Below are 16,751 nucleotides of genomic sequence, written 5' to 3' on the forward strand. Positions count from 1 at the left end.
TTAAATAAACTGACAAAACACTCGACTTTGTGTACTGTAGTCATATTTTTGTCTTTTGTTTTTTTCTTTTTGTGGTACGCGGGCCTCTCACTGCTGTGGCCTCTCCCGTTGCGGAGCACAGGCTCCGGATGCGCAGGCTCAGCGGCCATGGCTCACGGGCCCAGCCACTCCGCGGCATGTAGGATCCTCCCAGACCGGGGCACGAACCTGTGTCCCCTGCATTGGCAGGTGGACTCTCAACCACTGCGCCACCAGGGAAGCCCTGTAGTCATATTTTTATATACATTGCTCCATTTGCTCTCATGTAATCATCACAACGTTTACAGGTGAGAAAAACAAAGGTCCAGAGAGGTTAATTAGCCTGGTCAAAGTCACGAAGCTTGTGGCAGAAGTGACCAACTCCGAGACTATTTTTTCCCATCATATCCTGTCACTTCAATGAGGGGAAAAGAAAGGAGAGGAAAGAAAGGAGAGAGAAGGAAATGATCTCATTCAAATGATGCCTCCTGAACACTTGTGTATAAGGCACTCTATGGACAATTCAAACTGAGCCTGAGGATGGAACAATGGCAAGAGGGACAGATCTTCAAAGAAGATCTTTACTCTTTCTGGGTGAGACTTAAGGGAAGCATCTGGATGGGGGAAAAGCTGAAGTTGTTGACTAATTTGGGATACCTGAATCACGAATGAAGCAGATTCTTCTAGGCTCTCCTTTATGCCCTGGTGTGAGAAGCAATGAAAGACACTAGTTGCAGATTGGAGGGGATACTGATGCCAGAATTGAGAACTCCTGTAAATACAAGAAAGAGCTGTTTCCCTCTCGTATCAAGGAGATATACAGTCTTGCTCTCAAATCTCACAGCCAGAAAAAGCTTCACCAAAGAAATCCACTGCAATATTTTCCTTAATTAATTGGACAATTTGCGTATGTGAGAGAAAACAGGAAAACATCTGGGGGAAAAACATGAACCATATCACAGTTTGTTTTTCCCTACATCACCCTGACTGACTTATAATCTCTCTGAATCCTAAAGCAGCGGACACTGCAACTCCGTTGGGTATCACACTGCTTGTCGGTTCTGCAAACTGCCTCACAGGTTTCAACTGCTTATTGATGCTTTATGTGCATTATCCCCCCATCCGCTTTCCTTGATTCCTAGTTATGTTACCCATGGTCTGCTGTCTGGCGAGTGGTGGGGACAGTGGCAGTAAGCAACACATTCAAATCCCAGAACTGAATGGTTATTGGTAATGGGTGTCTGGCTGGAGGAAATCTTTTTTTCTTGCTACAAAAATCTAACTTCTAACAGACAGCCTTTTTAAGCTTGCAAAGTGTGAAACTTTATGTTTAGCTGGGTTAAATGCAATTTTATCTGAATGCAGGAGGGTCAAAGCAGTCAAAATACATTTAGCTGAGAAAACCCTCAGGAAAACATTTGTATTGTGCATAGCTCCAGATATCATCTAGTAAGAAGCACAAATTAGCTTTCTGTCCCTCCAAACTCTTGGGTCTACCACCTTCCTGCCTGTTTTGGACCTGTGACTAACTCTGAAACTAAAACCAAATCCTGCATAGGGATTAAAGCATCAGCTAGAGTAACCCTGGCCTTGGAAATCATGACTGTCTTAAGCCTGATGTTTTCTGATAAGTCATTGGCTTTTTCCACTTGTTACCAGGTCTCCCAAACAATACTCCACCGGGTCCTACTGAGACAGGGTTCAAGGGCATGATCAGTCATATTTTTCCATTTGACCAGAGAGAGTAGATACAAGAGAAGATGAGGAAATAAAAAAGGGATAGAAGAGGGGAGATGAGAGCGTTTGAAGGATTCCTTTTCTATCTTGCACAATCTGCCAACAAGGTTTCTCAAGAGTTTGACTGGAGCTTTTCTACCTACTATGAGTTCTGGAAATTTCATATTTAAAAAACAATAATAAACCCTCCCCCTGCCCTACACACACACCCACTGAATCTTGACCAAGCAATAAGTTTTGAAAATACACATAGTAATATGGCCATAATGTAACTTAGGCCTGCTGCAACCTAATATATTCTAGCTTCCACTCTTGCCCCTCCAATCCATTATCGACACAGCTCCCAAGAGTGGTCTTTCTAAAATGTTAGGTCAGACTATGTTACTACTCCCCTGAACACTGGCAATCCCACCCGAACTTACTACAAGGCCTACAAAGCCCAGTGTGGTCTGGCCCTGACGGTGCTCTCTCCCTTCACCCCAGCTGTGCTCCAACAATACCGGCCTTTTTTTGTTCCTTGAGTATATCAAACTCATTCCTTGCCCTTGGTCATTCTGAATGGCTGGCTTCTTCTCATCACCCAGAACTCAGGCCTTTCCTGACTATCTAATTTGATGTGACTCTCCAGTTGCTCTACAGGACATCATTCTATGTTAATTCTCTATGTAACAAGGAGTCATTACCTGTTTTCTCGTTTACTTATTTACTGTTTCTCCCGACACTAGAATACGAGCTCCACAAAAACAGACTTTGTCAGTCTTGCTCACTGCTACATAAGCAATTCTTAGAATCCAGAACACACTAAGCATTCAGTAAACAATCAGTGAAATGAATGACCAAATGAATTCTGCTTGAGAACAAATACAGATGAAGGTGAGGACGTGAATAGAAATGGGAAGGGATAAAAGTGGTAGCATCCTGAAACTTACGTAAGTACCCTTAGAACAACCAAAAACCTGCCAACTTCAGCCTCATCTGAGCAGCACAAATGCATTGCCACCAGCTCAAGCTTCAAAATTTACGTAGGGTTAATTGAGGGCAAGAATGGGTATAGGGCAATCTCCTGGCTCTCCACATCAAAGCCACATTGTGAAACTATAGTAAGTGGTGGCTCCCAGCCACATTTCCACCTCCTCTGGCTGTGACCCCTCCAAGCACCCTCACATTGAAGCCTCCCTACAGGGGCCATGGCGAATACCTACAGCTCTGCCGCCCCTCCTGGTTCTTCCCCATCAGAAGGGATGGCTCTCTCCTCCTCATTTCCAAAGAAGCTTGCATCTCTCACAGTCATTCTTAATGCTCTGCCTTGTATTATCATTACTTATTTCATCCTCTTTTTTTTTTATTAAACTAAACATCTATCCCCCCATGTCTCATTTAGGTCCACACCCTTCAGATGTTTTTGGGTATTTGTTCAAAATGTTTTTTGAACATTTGCTGAAATGAAAAAAAATGTTTGTTGAAGTCAACAAACATTCACAAACATTTCACTGTGTGGCATGTGATATACATCATTTTAACTTGACATTTACTAAGTACTTAATATGTCCCAGACATTTATACCTTTATTAAGACAATGGCTAACATTTATTGGGTGTTTACTCTGTGCCAGACACTGTTCTAAAGATCTACTAAGTATCTCATTTATTCCTCACTTCAGCTCTATGCAATAGGCACTACTGTTATCCCCATTTTACAGAAGAATGAACTGAGTGCAGAGAGGATAGGTAACTTTCTCAAGGTCACACAGATGGTAAGTGACAAAGCCACCACTTTGGCCACTCCCCTGATCGGGATCACATCTCAGGGAAGACAAACTTAAAAACAGTGCCAGGATATACACAGTGGTAGGGGAACACAAATTCTGCTGAAGTGATGAGTCTGAAAAAGACTCAGGAGAGATAAGGTTAAAGTGAGGCTTTAAAGAATGAGTAGTATTCCAGATAGCCCAGGGGAAGCAAGCCTTGCCAAGCTGAAGGCAGATGTGAGCAAAGGCATGGGTTTGCCAAGCGCATGGCAAATTTTGGGACTAGTGAGTAGGGAAATGACTGTAATCTAATCATGACTCTCAAGGAGTCCAATGTCCTCTTAAGAGAGGCATGCCAGAGGACTGCCATCAAAGCAAATACCCTGTGTTCCCGCTCTTCAGAAAAGAGTGTATTTTCCAGGCTACCAAATCAACTTGTTACAAAGCACAAATATTTGCCTTTTGCATAAGTAATAGCAGTGGATATAAACCAAACCTCAAACCCCAAAGATCCCTGAGAATACCAGGACAGCACTCTCTCCCCACAAATGTGCTATTCTATTGCTTAGGACCTCCAAATGAGAAAATGACCAAGGCAATAACTGCAAACTGAACATCACAATAAATTCTACTACATGTTCTCTAGCCTCTGCTCATTCAATTCCAGGCCTCCAATATTGGCCCCAAATTAAAACTACGAAGACAAGTCAACCCTTGTAATATGAGAATACTTATCAAACTTCTTCCTGAACGCAGCACAAGGGTAGAAAAAAAACAGATGAAGACCACCTGCCAGTTCCGCTCTCTGATATTTACTGATGGCTCCTGACTGGCGGCAGATAAGCAAATAATATATGGGAGTCTAGAAATGTTCAATCGTTTGTGATTCACACCAGCCCCACCAGTATAAAGCTGTAAGAGTCAAAATCTTAAAATAATATAATAAGAAAGAAACTAAACAAAACAAACAGAAGACCCTGTATAGCAGCTACCTAATGGCTCCCCAGACTGAGGATGAACTGTCTCTTCCCAAACAAACAATAAAATCTGCAAGATCCAGCTTTCATTGGTGGGCTTGGCAACACAGAAAACACAAAGGGGGCTTTTGTGTGAATTGCTGTTTCTGGGTACGTTTTACAGGCAGCAGACCAGCTAGCTGTTCCTCTCTTGTTTCCTCTATTCACACAGGCAAAGGATGATAATTAAAATCAGCCCAGAGTCCAGGCAGGAAGGCTCACTCAGGGCCACTGTAATTAACCTCTAAAAGGTAAGACTACACAAATGACACTGTGGGGACATGCAGAAGGAGCAAGCATCTTCCTTCAGATGCTCCTCCAAACAAAAGGACACCCCGACATCACCCTTTTCTGTCTGCACAGTGGTTCAAAGGAAAAATAAAGGTCCTGAATTCTACAAAAGTGGCAGTTTGCTCTAGGAAGGAGCTTGAAAGAAAAACGGCCATAGAAATTTTCATCATACTCAGTCACAAATGGCCCTGCGGGACTCCAGCCTCGCTCTCTGTAAGAGACAGTCCTTCATATCCAGTGGGTTCACAGCCCCTTCATTCACACCAAATGGTCGCTGTGAGCAAGGCACATGGGAAATTTCTCGTGTCAAGAACCTCAAGACAGAAAGGGTGAGGAGGTGGTGGGGAGTGTAGCAGTGGGGTCTCAGAATCATTTGGGGCCCTCGTCCCAGCCATTCTGATTCAGCAGGTCTTGGATGGGGCCAGAAAGCAGCCTAACAAGCACCCCAGGTGCTTCTAATACAAGTGGCTACATGGACCTTTGATAAACTCTGCAAACTGCATCAAAACCAGTACTTATTAACATTCTTAACCAGAGAGAAAAGACCAGACAGCAGAAGACAACAGAAAGAATGGAAAATCAACAGAAACTTGAGGGAGATAGCTTGGTGGGTGGACAGAGCTCCACAGGCAGTATCAGGGTAAGAGGCTGGAGCAGAGTCACTCCTGCCACTGGCCAGCTGTGGGGCCCTGGGGCCCTCTCCCATGCCTGGTAGGAGGGAAACTGGTGCTGTGGGACAGGACTGCAGTGGGGATCCCAACATGCAGAAGCTCATCTTTGCTGTTACAGGGACTGGCTGACAGTGATGCAGTGGAAGGCTTCACTTCTGCACCTGGGCTTCCTCAAGGGTAGGGTGAGTTGAAGAGATTACATCACTTCACCTCACATATAAATTCTTTGGATTGGCTGCTTCCTGGAATAATACCTGAAGAAGATTCTGAGACCTTGCCTAGGCTCCACAAAAAGGAACACAGAAATCAGCTGACCCTGTCTTCTGCAGTCAGTGGCTGCTACTTGGACCTGGATGAGCTAGAAGGTTTGTTCTTGTTTTTAAACATTCTCCGATTCCCTATCCATACAACAAATAATAATGACACCTGTCTTTACTAGCGCTTGGGATTATAAAGCCCAGAGGAGAAAAGAAACTCTTTTCTGCAAAAACTCTTTGTAAAAAGGTCAGAAGCAACACAGTGAGGGCAGGCGTGCAGGAATGTGGAATCAAAGAAAACACAGGTTCAAATCCCAGCCGTGTGACCACGGGCAGGTTGTTTTGCCTCTCTAAGCCTCAGCTTCATGGCTATAAATGGGAATTATAGCAGTAATACCCTTCAGAGAGGTTACAGTGAGGATTAAATAAAGTGTAAAAAACAAGAAAACGCCTGCCTACAGCACATATTTAATAAATACTAGGACTCTACAACCCCTGCCCTAACACAGTTCCAAAGAATAAAGTACCCCACATGTTGCACTTCACTTTCCTACTCTCCTCATTCAGTCCCGCCTTGCCACTCACGGGCCCAGCCGCTCCACGGCATGTGGGATCTTCCTGCTCCGGGGCACGAACCCATGTCCCCTGCATCGGCAGGCGGACTCTCAACCACTGCCTTGCCACAGAGCTCTTCCTGACACCCAGCCAGCGCCACTCACAGAGACAATGGTGGGGAGGATGCCAACACCGCACACACACCTGCAAAACCCAGAGGGACATGTAACTTACCAGAGCGTCAATGAGTACTTCTGCTCCTTCTTCACTCTCATGGAGGGTGTCTATGTCTGTTAATTCCTGAAGCAAATCAACCACAGCTATGGACACATGTGAAAAATGTTAAGGGTAACACATACATATGAAAACCCACCTGACATTTTATTAAAATATTTGGTTCCCTTCCATTTCCTGGTCAATCGCTTCATCACCATTTACCTTTGATACACTCTAGTTTTATTAACATCTCTTCAACGAGGTTTTACTCACAGTGGGTGTTCAATAAATGTTGGTAACTGCTTCACTTAGTTCCTTTCCTTATGCTGCCTTCCTGGCAACTTATTCCATAGGTTCAGTGCATTTTCATAGATTTCAAAACTTCAAATAGATCACTTGGGAGGTCACTTTTCCAGTGAGAAAAAGGTCAACACCCTTAACCTTACCTCATAATTTAAATTCTTGGAACTCAGTATAATCTTAACTATCGTCCACCTTCAAAGACAGTAATGATTTCTTCTGAGATAAGATGGCTGGTGTTCACCAAGGAGTCTTCAGAAATCAGGGCATGACAAAATAGGTTTAAAATGTAGAGGGAAGGATTTTCGTTGGACTGTGCTAGACCCCACCAACCTCCCTTCCTCTTAAATACCATGTTGCTTTGGACATAAAAGGAAGGTGAACAATGATGATTAAACACAAGGCAAAACGAGAGAGACAGGGACATACAGGAGAAAGAAAACATGAAGGAGAGAAAAAAGGAGTTATGTTTGGAAACTGGAAGCCCAAACTAAACTAAGTTTCCCTTCCCTCACCTTGGACGCATACATACACACACACACACCACTTGCTCTGTCAACCAGCATTTACTGAATGCTTATGATGAGTAAAGCACTGTGATAGTGACAAAGGCAAACCTATTCACTCTGGGCCTCAGTTTCCTCATTGATAAAATGAGGAAGTTAAGGTAACTAAAGACATTTTAAAAAATTATATACCACAGGCAATTACCAACATGTAACAAATGAGGAATACAGACAACTGCACACATCCTGAAAAAGGAGCAAACTGAACTGGGAAATAAGGAAAGATTTGCTACAAGATGACTGGTCAGAAAACAGGCCACTAAATAGATGAAGGCAGGTAGGCTAGAAAGCAAAACATCAGGAATATACACAGAGAGATTAGAATGTACAAAGGTATATGAAGAGGAGAAGAAAGAGGATTAGGGACAGGGGGAGGGGAGAAAATGATAACTAGACTCATATGAAGAAAATAATATCTTGAAAGAATAATGTTAATAGCTGTGTGCAGGATGCACTAAAGCACTGTGAGTGTTGGGTTTGGGGGTGGGTAGATGGGGGGGTTGGGGAAAAGCCAGGCCTGAAGGAGGAAGACCTGCTCCGAAGCTACAACACACAAAAGAGTCCAGAAGTGAGACGACAAGGGTCAGAATCAGGGCAGTTTCAATGCAAACTGGAAAGAAAAAATAAAAAGAAAGATACAGGACATATTAACAAGAATGATAGGACCTGCTAACTGCCAACTGATGTTACAGGTATTTTATGAACATCTTTTGCTAAAAGAAAAATTATTCAAAGGTTTGTTTTATTTATCTATACCTGACCAGCTGACCACCATGAATAAGTAATTAAGCTTTCCGTGTCTTATTCTTTCACACTTTAAAGTAATATATACGCAAAACTTGGGTGTTCTATGAAATTCTATGTGTATAATGAGATTAAAGGTCTTTGGATAAAACTCCTTCATGCGTATAGTATATAGTCTTTATTAACAAAGTAACCAGAAAGCTCTTGACACAAAGACCACGTATCAAACATGATGTATAGTAAACTAAAATATGTAAATTGTTTGAATTAAAAAACAAAACAGCCTAACCAAACTAACCTCTAGAAATTCTGAGTAGTAGGAATTAGTAGTTCTCCCTCTCTAAACACTGCTGTAGATGCCATCATAATAACTACCATTTTTAAAAAGTCATCATTATGCCAAGCACTGTGCTACTGAATTCTCACAGCAGCATTATAAGTGTGATCCCCATTTTACAGATAAGAAAGCGAAAGCTCAGAGTGGTTAAGTAACTTATCTAAAGGTCACTGCAATAGTAAGGGAGAATGTTAGGTCCACCTGATTCCAAAAATAATACCTTTGCCCGTACTCTTCATATTAATGCACAGGGGATTATAAACCAGGTTTAAAAACAGCTAGATTCAGGTAAATTCTAGCTATTGACCCTACTATAATAACAGAGAAAAGGACTGTCACTTACTTCATCATAAATTATTAAAATCCCAGGAAAAAGAACAAAATGCTAACAACTCCTCATTCTCCTCATCTGAGAAGCTCCCATATTTATTCTCTTGAAAAGTTCTTACATATGAGATGTAAAATTCTTATTATTTATCCACCTGCTTATTTAATATGCATGATGACATTTCATCCATCCATCTATCCATCCATCCATCCATCCACCAGAGTCAGATGTCTATAGGACAAGGATGTGAATTGGGCATGCAGTAAGTACTATCATTACATCCCCTGAATAACATCATGCCCCACTAAGGACTTAATAACTATGATTATTAATTAAACATTAGCCTCAAGAGACAGGTGGGGCATATATGAAAGAACAATAGATGAAGAGTCAGAGCAAGCTCGAGGACGGGGGTCATATCATATTTATCTTTGCTTCGTATCTTTAGTGAACCAAACTGTCCCCAAATTGTTAATACTATGGAATCTTGCTCAAGCTCCTTTATTTCCTTACAGCTTAGTTCCCTCATCTGTTAAGAGGTGATAATGATCTCTGCCCAGCCTATCTCACCCAGTAGCTATAAGGAATAAATGACATCATGTATGTCAAAGGGCAAGTAAATCCAAGTACTGAGAAAATAAGAAAGCACTATAATAAAGATTGTTGTTAGTCAATTCTTCCCACAGAATGGCCAAACCCTCACTATTGCCTTCATTTTTTCTAAAACCTCTAAAATCTAAAATTTAAGCTAACAACAGCATGATCCTCCCTTTCTGGGTCACAATGGGTTGGAAGATCTAATTTTATATTTCAGCTATGCCACAGAAATTCAGATTGACCAAGTCCTTCTTCAGCCTCTAAGGTCTTATGGGACAGTATCATATTTTTCTTTGATTATTCTTATACCATGCTCACAAATGGGTCACATTAAACCTGGGGGGAAAAGGAAAAGAAAATTTGACAATGGTGATCGTTTTATATAGGAACAGAATAAATGTCTAACTTTTACCAAGAAAAGTCATTTCTTATAATGGTCCAGTAGATATCTCCTTGCCTACTACACTCCTGCCTCAGTTGAGAAGTCAAACAAGAAATCACCTACCAGCTACCAGGTCTGGTAAACAACTCATCAATCCTACCATTAACTGATTTTACATAAATTCTCAACTTTCACCAAATAGCATTTCAGCAAGGCAGTAATGAGTCCATAATTGTAATCATCAACTCCCGAGTAATATAAATATGATCCAGAAGATAGAGGTCATTTGAAGACCAGAAAGAGGAATAAGAAGTGAAACTAAAGATAAACAGATGAACTCTCAGTTTTAATGAGAAAATTCAGCATGGTCTGCCACCCATCCGGCGTTTCTTCACAAGCAGACTCGGGGCATGGGTGATAGGTTTTTCCACTGTAGTTACAATTTCATTTCACAAGGTAAAAGGCTCTCCCATCCAAGTGCAATAGGAAAACAGAGAGCCTGTCTTTGCGAATTACTAAAACACAGTTTTTGATAGCCTATTTTGTCATGTTGGGTAGAAAGGCCACCCCACTCACTCCCTCTGCACCTGTCCACTGCTGGGGCAATAAGCCAGTACAATAAGAGGCGAAGTAGAAAAGACCAGCTGGGTACAAAATGGCCCACAACACAATGGCTTTTAGAAAAAGAGGCGTGTTTGCTTTTATTTTGGTTTTAGATATTTGATTTTTTGGCCTCATCTCATGTAGAGTCTTGGGACAGAAACGGGGCATCAATTTCATTAATCTCCAGTGAGATGTGACCACAAGGAACAAAATTATTAAAAGAAAAAAAGATAAAGAGGAACAAAATATATTAAGCAGATGGCTTTTTTTAAAAGTCCTTACAAAAATGCTTCTTTAAGAAAAATGACCAGTTTGGATTCACAGTACGTAACTGATTTAATGGAACAAATCTGCGGTTTTTTAGAAGTCTTTTTTTCTTTTATTCCTAGATTAGAAGAGTGATTAGATATAGCTCAATTAATGCTGATGAATTTCTAAACAGACAAAACTGTCTTTTTCTCCTTTTAAAATAATGGCACAGAACTACCTAGAATGAATCTAGATTCTTAATTTTACCCCAATCCTTAATCAAAATAATATGAGGGAAAAAAATGTCCTCATTCAACATTTATTAAGTACCTACTAAACGTCAGTGGGCACTGTTAGGCCACAGGGGAAATGTCCAAAGCAGGCTACAACCACCCTAGACTTCCAAGGACATGGAATTCACCTAAAACTCATAAGCAAGATCAAAAGTTACATTAAGAGGTCCTTTTCCTAGATTGCCATTTTGGCACTCTTCTCCTAATCTGACTTACTTCAGAGCATACTTAAATGGCTCCAAAAAAATGGGTTGTTTATCAGTACAGATTATCAGGGAAGTTAGACTACCAATCAGGAAAAGAAGTAAATTCTTTTCAGTGTAATTTTTTTAAAAAAATAAATTTATTTATTTATTTTTGGCTTCATTGGGTCTTTGCTGCTGCACGCAGGCTTTCTCTAGCTGCAGCGGGCAGGGGCTACTCTTCATTGCCGTGCGCAGGCTTCTCATTGCGGTGGCTTCTCCTGTTGAGGAGCACATGCTCTAGGCGTGTGGGCTTCAGCAGTTAGGGCTCCCGGGCTCTAGAGCGCAGGCTCAGTAGTTGTGGTACACGGGTTTAGTTGCTCCGCGGCACGTGGGGTCCTCCTGGACCAGGGCTTGAACCCGTGTCCCCTGCATTGGCAGGCGGATTCTTAACCACTGCACCACCAGGGAAGTCCCTCCCTTCAGTGTAATTTTGATTCTAGAAATATCAAGACAAGAATAGCTCCTAGCAGAACAACAGCTTGACATATAAAGTCTTGTTAGACAGTGCTTGCAGGAAAGCACTGGAGCAATAGCCAACTCCCTCCCAGTCCAATTAGAAGAAAGCCCTTAGGAGGTGCAAACCCTTCCCAGCCCTACTCCTGCTCATTAGCCCTGGGGCTCGAACACAAGGCACCCCTGACTACTGTACACACCCTCTGGGATAATATGGTGTGTCGTATAGACCCAAACTGCTCAAGTGCAACTGATCCCTGCTGGTCTAAAAAAATCCTGTCTGCCCTTTATTTTCCAATTTCCACAATAATTCTTCACAAAATCCAACGGGACAACTTTGCAAGTTCTCCTGGCTTTCTAGAGTTTGAGAAAACTAAGCAGTAATTTAGAAAAGAATAGTGCTAACGACCACTCCCTATTTCAAACAAAACAGAGCTGTCCCATCAGGACCAATGATCTACTCTGTAATTAACAAAACAAATCTCTCCCTTCCTGCATATTAGCATGCAACCAACTGTACTGATGCCCTAAGTTAACAGTACAATGAGACCTCATTTTTCTGAATCACAAACGGGTGGAGAGAAAGCAGATTTGAAAAAATCTGGTTTATATTATTCAATAGTTTTTATTAAAGAATAGGGCACTCAGCTGAGAAGCAGTGGTCATGATTTTAAAAATAAATAAAGCCATGGACCTGATATTCCTGTAAGTTTGTAGTGACTACGTAAGCACATCAGCTTCCAGCACGCGAGGAATGGCAATTTCCATTGCCACGGTAGAAATCATGAAAATAAACTTGAAATGCACACTGATCTCCACATCTATCAAAAGCTTACCCATCTCCAATGCCCAATTCCCTAATCACTGCCAAACCAGAGATGACCTACGTCTTCTCAGAACACCAATGGTACTTCCTGGGCATAACACTCCAAGGGCACTTACCACACATAGTAATGTGAGTGTTTTTGTATCAACTAGAGTTTTTTTTTTTTTAATTAATTATTTATTTTTGGCTGCATTGGGTCTTCGTTGCTGCGCCCAGGCTTTTCTCTAGCTGCGGCGAGAGGGGTCTACTCTTCGTTGCGGTGCGCGGGCATATCATTGCGGTGGCTTCTCCTTGCGGAGCACAGGCTCTAGGCGCGTGGGCTTCAGTAGTTGTGGCACACAGCCTCAGCAGTTGTGGCTTGCGGGCTCTAGAGCGCAGGCTCAGTAGTTGTGGTGCAGGGGCTTAGTTGCTCCGCAGCATGTGGGATCTTCCCGGACCAGGTCTCGAACCCGTGTCCCCTGCATTGGCAGGCGGATTCTTAACCACTGCACCACCAGGGAAGTCCTCAACTAGAGTTATTATTTGTTTCCCTGATAGCACCCAACAGAGCTTATCATACAAAGGAGAAACCCAGTAAATGCCATGATCTGCCATAAGGACTTTAGAAAGGATTCCACTGACTCTTCCCTCAAATTGAGAACACAGCAAATGACATATAAAAATAAGATATTTGGGCTTCCCTGGTGGCACAGTGGTTGAGAGTCCGCCTGCCGATGCAGGGGACGCGGGTTCGTGCCCCGGTCCGGGAGGATCCCGCATGCCGCGGAGCGGCTGGGCCCGTGATCCATGGCCGCTGGGCCTGCGCGTCCGGAGCCTGTGCTCCGCAATGGGGGAGGCCACGGCGGTGAGAGGCCCGCGTACCACACACAAAAAAAAAATAAGATATTTATGGATTTGCTGCCCTAATTTTTTTTTTCTTTTGCTGATAGCAGAAGAGGTGATTAGCCACCAAATGGGGTTCTATCTTCCTCTTGTTTTATTCCTCCTTGGTCCTTTAGGCAAATTGAGTAAATTTGGTTTAAACTGGGCCACAGAACTGACTGTTTAGCAACACCTTAAGAAAATATCTTTAGGGACTTCCCTGGTGGCGCACTGGTTAAGAATCCGCCTGCCAATGTAGGGGACATGGGTTCGAGCCCTGGTCCAGGAAGATCCCAGATGCCGCGGTGCAACTAAGCCCGTGCGCCACCACTACTGAGCCCTCATGCCACAACTACTAAAGCCTGCAAGCCTAGAACCCCTGCTCCGCAACAAGAGAAGCCACTGCAATGAGAAGCCCGCGCACTGCAACGAAGAGTAGCCCCCGCTCGCCACAGCTAGAGAAAGCCCATGAGCGGCAATGAAGACTGAACGCAGCCTAAATAAATAAATAGGGCTTCCCTGGTGGCACAGTGGTTAAGAATCCACCTGCCAATGCAGGGGACACGGGTTCGAGCCCTGGTCCGGGAAGATACCATGTGCCACGGAGCAACTAAGCCTGTGCGCCACAACTACTGAGCCTGCGCTCTAGAGCCCACAAGCCACAGCTACTGAGCCCACGTGCCACAACTATTGAAGCCCGTGTGCCTAGAGCCCGTGCTCCACAACAAGAGAAGCCACCGCAATGAGGAGCTTGCACACCGAATGAGGAGCCCGCGCACCCCAACGAAGGGTAGTCCCCCCTCACTGCAACTAGAGAAAGCCTGCGTGCAGCAATGAAGACACAACACAGCCAAAAATAAAAATAAATTAATTTATAATAAATAAATAAATAAAATAAAAAACCTTTAAATGTACCTTTGATTTTATTTTTCTGAAGAAACACTCCAAAAGGGTCACAGAAAAAAGGGCTCTGAACATGTTTAAGTGATTTATTTTAAAGGAAAAATTGTTTTAAAAAGCAATATTTCTAAAAGGCAGCAGCTGTTGAATCCCACCTTGTGTTCCCTCCTAATGCATTCAGAGTGACTCTTCAATCCATGTGAGGGGTGTGCCCCTCCCTCTCTGCCCCTCACCCCCAGAGGTGCTCTTCACGGACCAGAATTCCTCTCCACAGCCAACTGATGGCTGAGCTCCAGCCTCTCAAGGGGGGAGATGGGGCACAGAAGCGCTGACAAGCCCTCACCAGCAGCAGTGATGCAGAGCGCCAGAATAAACTCTGAAGCTGCTTCTCACGGTTGAAAGGATGAGGCACAAGCTGTTTTCTCACATCCTCTGCCTCTTAAGGTTACAACAAACCAGCCTCTGATCCAATTAAAGTCCCTATAGTTTATGTTTTCTCAGAGAAGGACAAAGCAAAGATGACCTGTGCTTGCTGGGACCATAACCAGCCATGTATGGTCTTGGTTGATAAATGAAGAGTTAAAAAAGATTAAAAATTTAAGTCCTGACTGCCATGAAATTGTTTATTCATGGTAAGGTGTTTCAGGCAGTTACAGCTGTACAACAGTAAATTGTTAACAACCGTTTCCCGAAGAAAAATTTCCATTATAGATCACAGATACGACAAGAAGCAGAGTGCAATGCTACTGGGAGATCAACATTCCAACTGATAGAGGATATGTTAGATGCAAGTCAAGAGGGCCTACCCTTTCTTGAAACCACTTTCAAGAAAAACAGTACTTTGAGGAGGATGACATTTACCCTAATTGCTACATCTAATTAAAATGAGGTAATTTTAAAAATTTCAAATGCACTTTAAACTTGATGTAGGGCATAATTTAAAAATTAGATTTAAAAAAATATCATTAGGGCAGCAGGGTGAAGGTTAGCAGACAAGAAGGGGAAAAAACAGTTTAGCTCTCAGAAAACAGGAGGGAAATGGCAGTCTGTCAAAGTTATTATAGGAGGGACTTGTTTTTTTCCCTTCTTAAAGACCAGAACGTAACAACTTGGAACATCTGTGCCACTGTCTTTCCCAAACATCCCAATGTCAAGCACACATCTTGTGTCAGTCTTCTCCCCAGCAGGAACCAGGTTGGTGAATCAGCAAAGTGTCAGCATCTTCAGAAAGCTGCCACTATTATTTTGAGTTAGCAAGAATAAAAGAAGAATAAGAGTTGTGTTTCCAGAAACAAAATAGGTGATTGCTGTATTAATACACAAGGTAAACAGGTGACTATACAACTCTGTCAGGGATGTAGTAAATCCTACAGGGAAAAGACTCAAGGTGCATTAGAAATGACACTGGACTGGAAATCAGGGGCCTGGAGTGCCAGCCTCAACCTCAACAGCTAGTGGTCCAACATCTAGACCTTAGACTTGTTACTAACTAAACAAATAAGGCCCTGGACTAAGTCAACTCTAAGGTCTGTTTGGATTCTGAAAATCTACCATTTTTAGGTGAATTGAAATGTGAAGTCACAATTAGAACTCTTGGTTACTAACTCTGTGAGGACCAGTTAGTACCTTGAATAGGGCTATTTGTATGCTAGATACTCAATATGTTTACTGACGGATACTGCTTGAGCATCAGTGCAGCCTATGGTTCCTGGGGGTCTAGCACAGTGCCTGATAAGCACTCAAAGCCGTGTCTACCAAATGAATTCATGAGACCCATACCAAGCTCACCCAGAGACAAGCTAATTGACTAGGGTCCTCGTACAACCCAGAACCTCCCGGTGATGTGTATGGGGAATATACTCATCAATCTAGGGACTGACAGAAATTCTCAATACTGTCTAACATTCCATGAATTATCAGAAATGGCTTAAAAGATCACCCTTCAAGAAGCCTGCATTAAGATTATTCACTGATTTATTCCTATGAGAATTATCAGGCAGGAAAGAACCTAGTCAGACATGCTCTCAGGAGAGAGATTACCAGAAAGATGAAAATAACATGAAGCAGCAGCAGATTTCCCATGAATATCACTCAAGCAGACTAACTACATTTGTCTCTTACCTTCGGAAATCTGTATTCAAACAGAAAAACTATTGGAAGAGAATTTGCTTTAATGACCGTAACCCCAACCACAGGTACATCAAAAACCTTTTCCACTAAAGCTGTTTCATATCTGATAGCAAAGACAAAGTATAAAAAGGTTTTAAGTCATGATTCAGCTTCAGTTAAAAGTAACATTTTACATTTCTGATACTATGTATCAGAAACTGCTTAGCACTTATATGTTTGATCCTCTCAGTAACACTGAAAGGCAAAAGTTTATATATATATATATATATATATATATATATATATATATATGAATGTTTATATTTTTTCCAGTAAATGCCATCCACGAATATACACAGTATCATTCCCACAGAAGAGTCTATAGCATTTAAGTCTTGAAAACAAGGTGGCAACTGAATTCACAATTTTTAGATCCTTCGGTAATTTAAT

The 16,751-nt window shown here is 42.4% G+C and overlaps 1 protein-coding gene across 1 annotated transcript in view; it reads right to left on the bottom strand.

The window, feature by feature from the left end:
• Positions 1 to 16,751, bottom strand: part of CTNNBL1 (catenin beta like 1) — a 170,092-nt gene that overhangs the window by 110,254 nt on the left and 43,087 nt on the right. Inside the window, exon 5 of the mRNA XM_032605835.1 lies at positions 6,527 to 6,624. Coding sequence (XP_032461726.1) covers positions 6,527 to 6,624 — 98 coding nt within the window. The remainder of the gene's footprint in view (positions 1 to 6,526; positions 6,625 to 16,751) is intronic.

This window comes from Phocoena sinus, chromosome 15 (genome assembly GCF_008692025.1).
Source record: "Phocoena sinus isolate mPhoSin1 chromosome 15, mPhoSin1.pri, whole genome shotgun sequence".
In the NCBI taxonomy this organism is placed as follows: Eukaryota; Metazoa; Chordata; class Mammalia; order Artiodactyla; family Phocoenidae; genus Phocoena; species Phocoena sinus.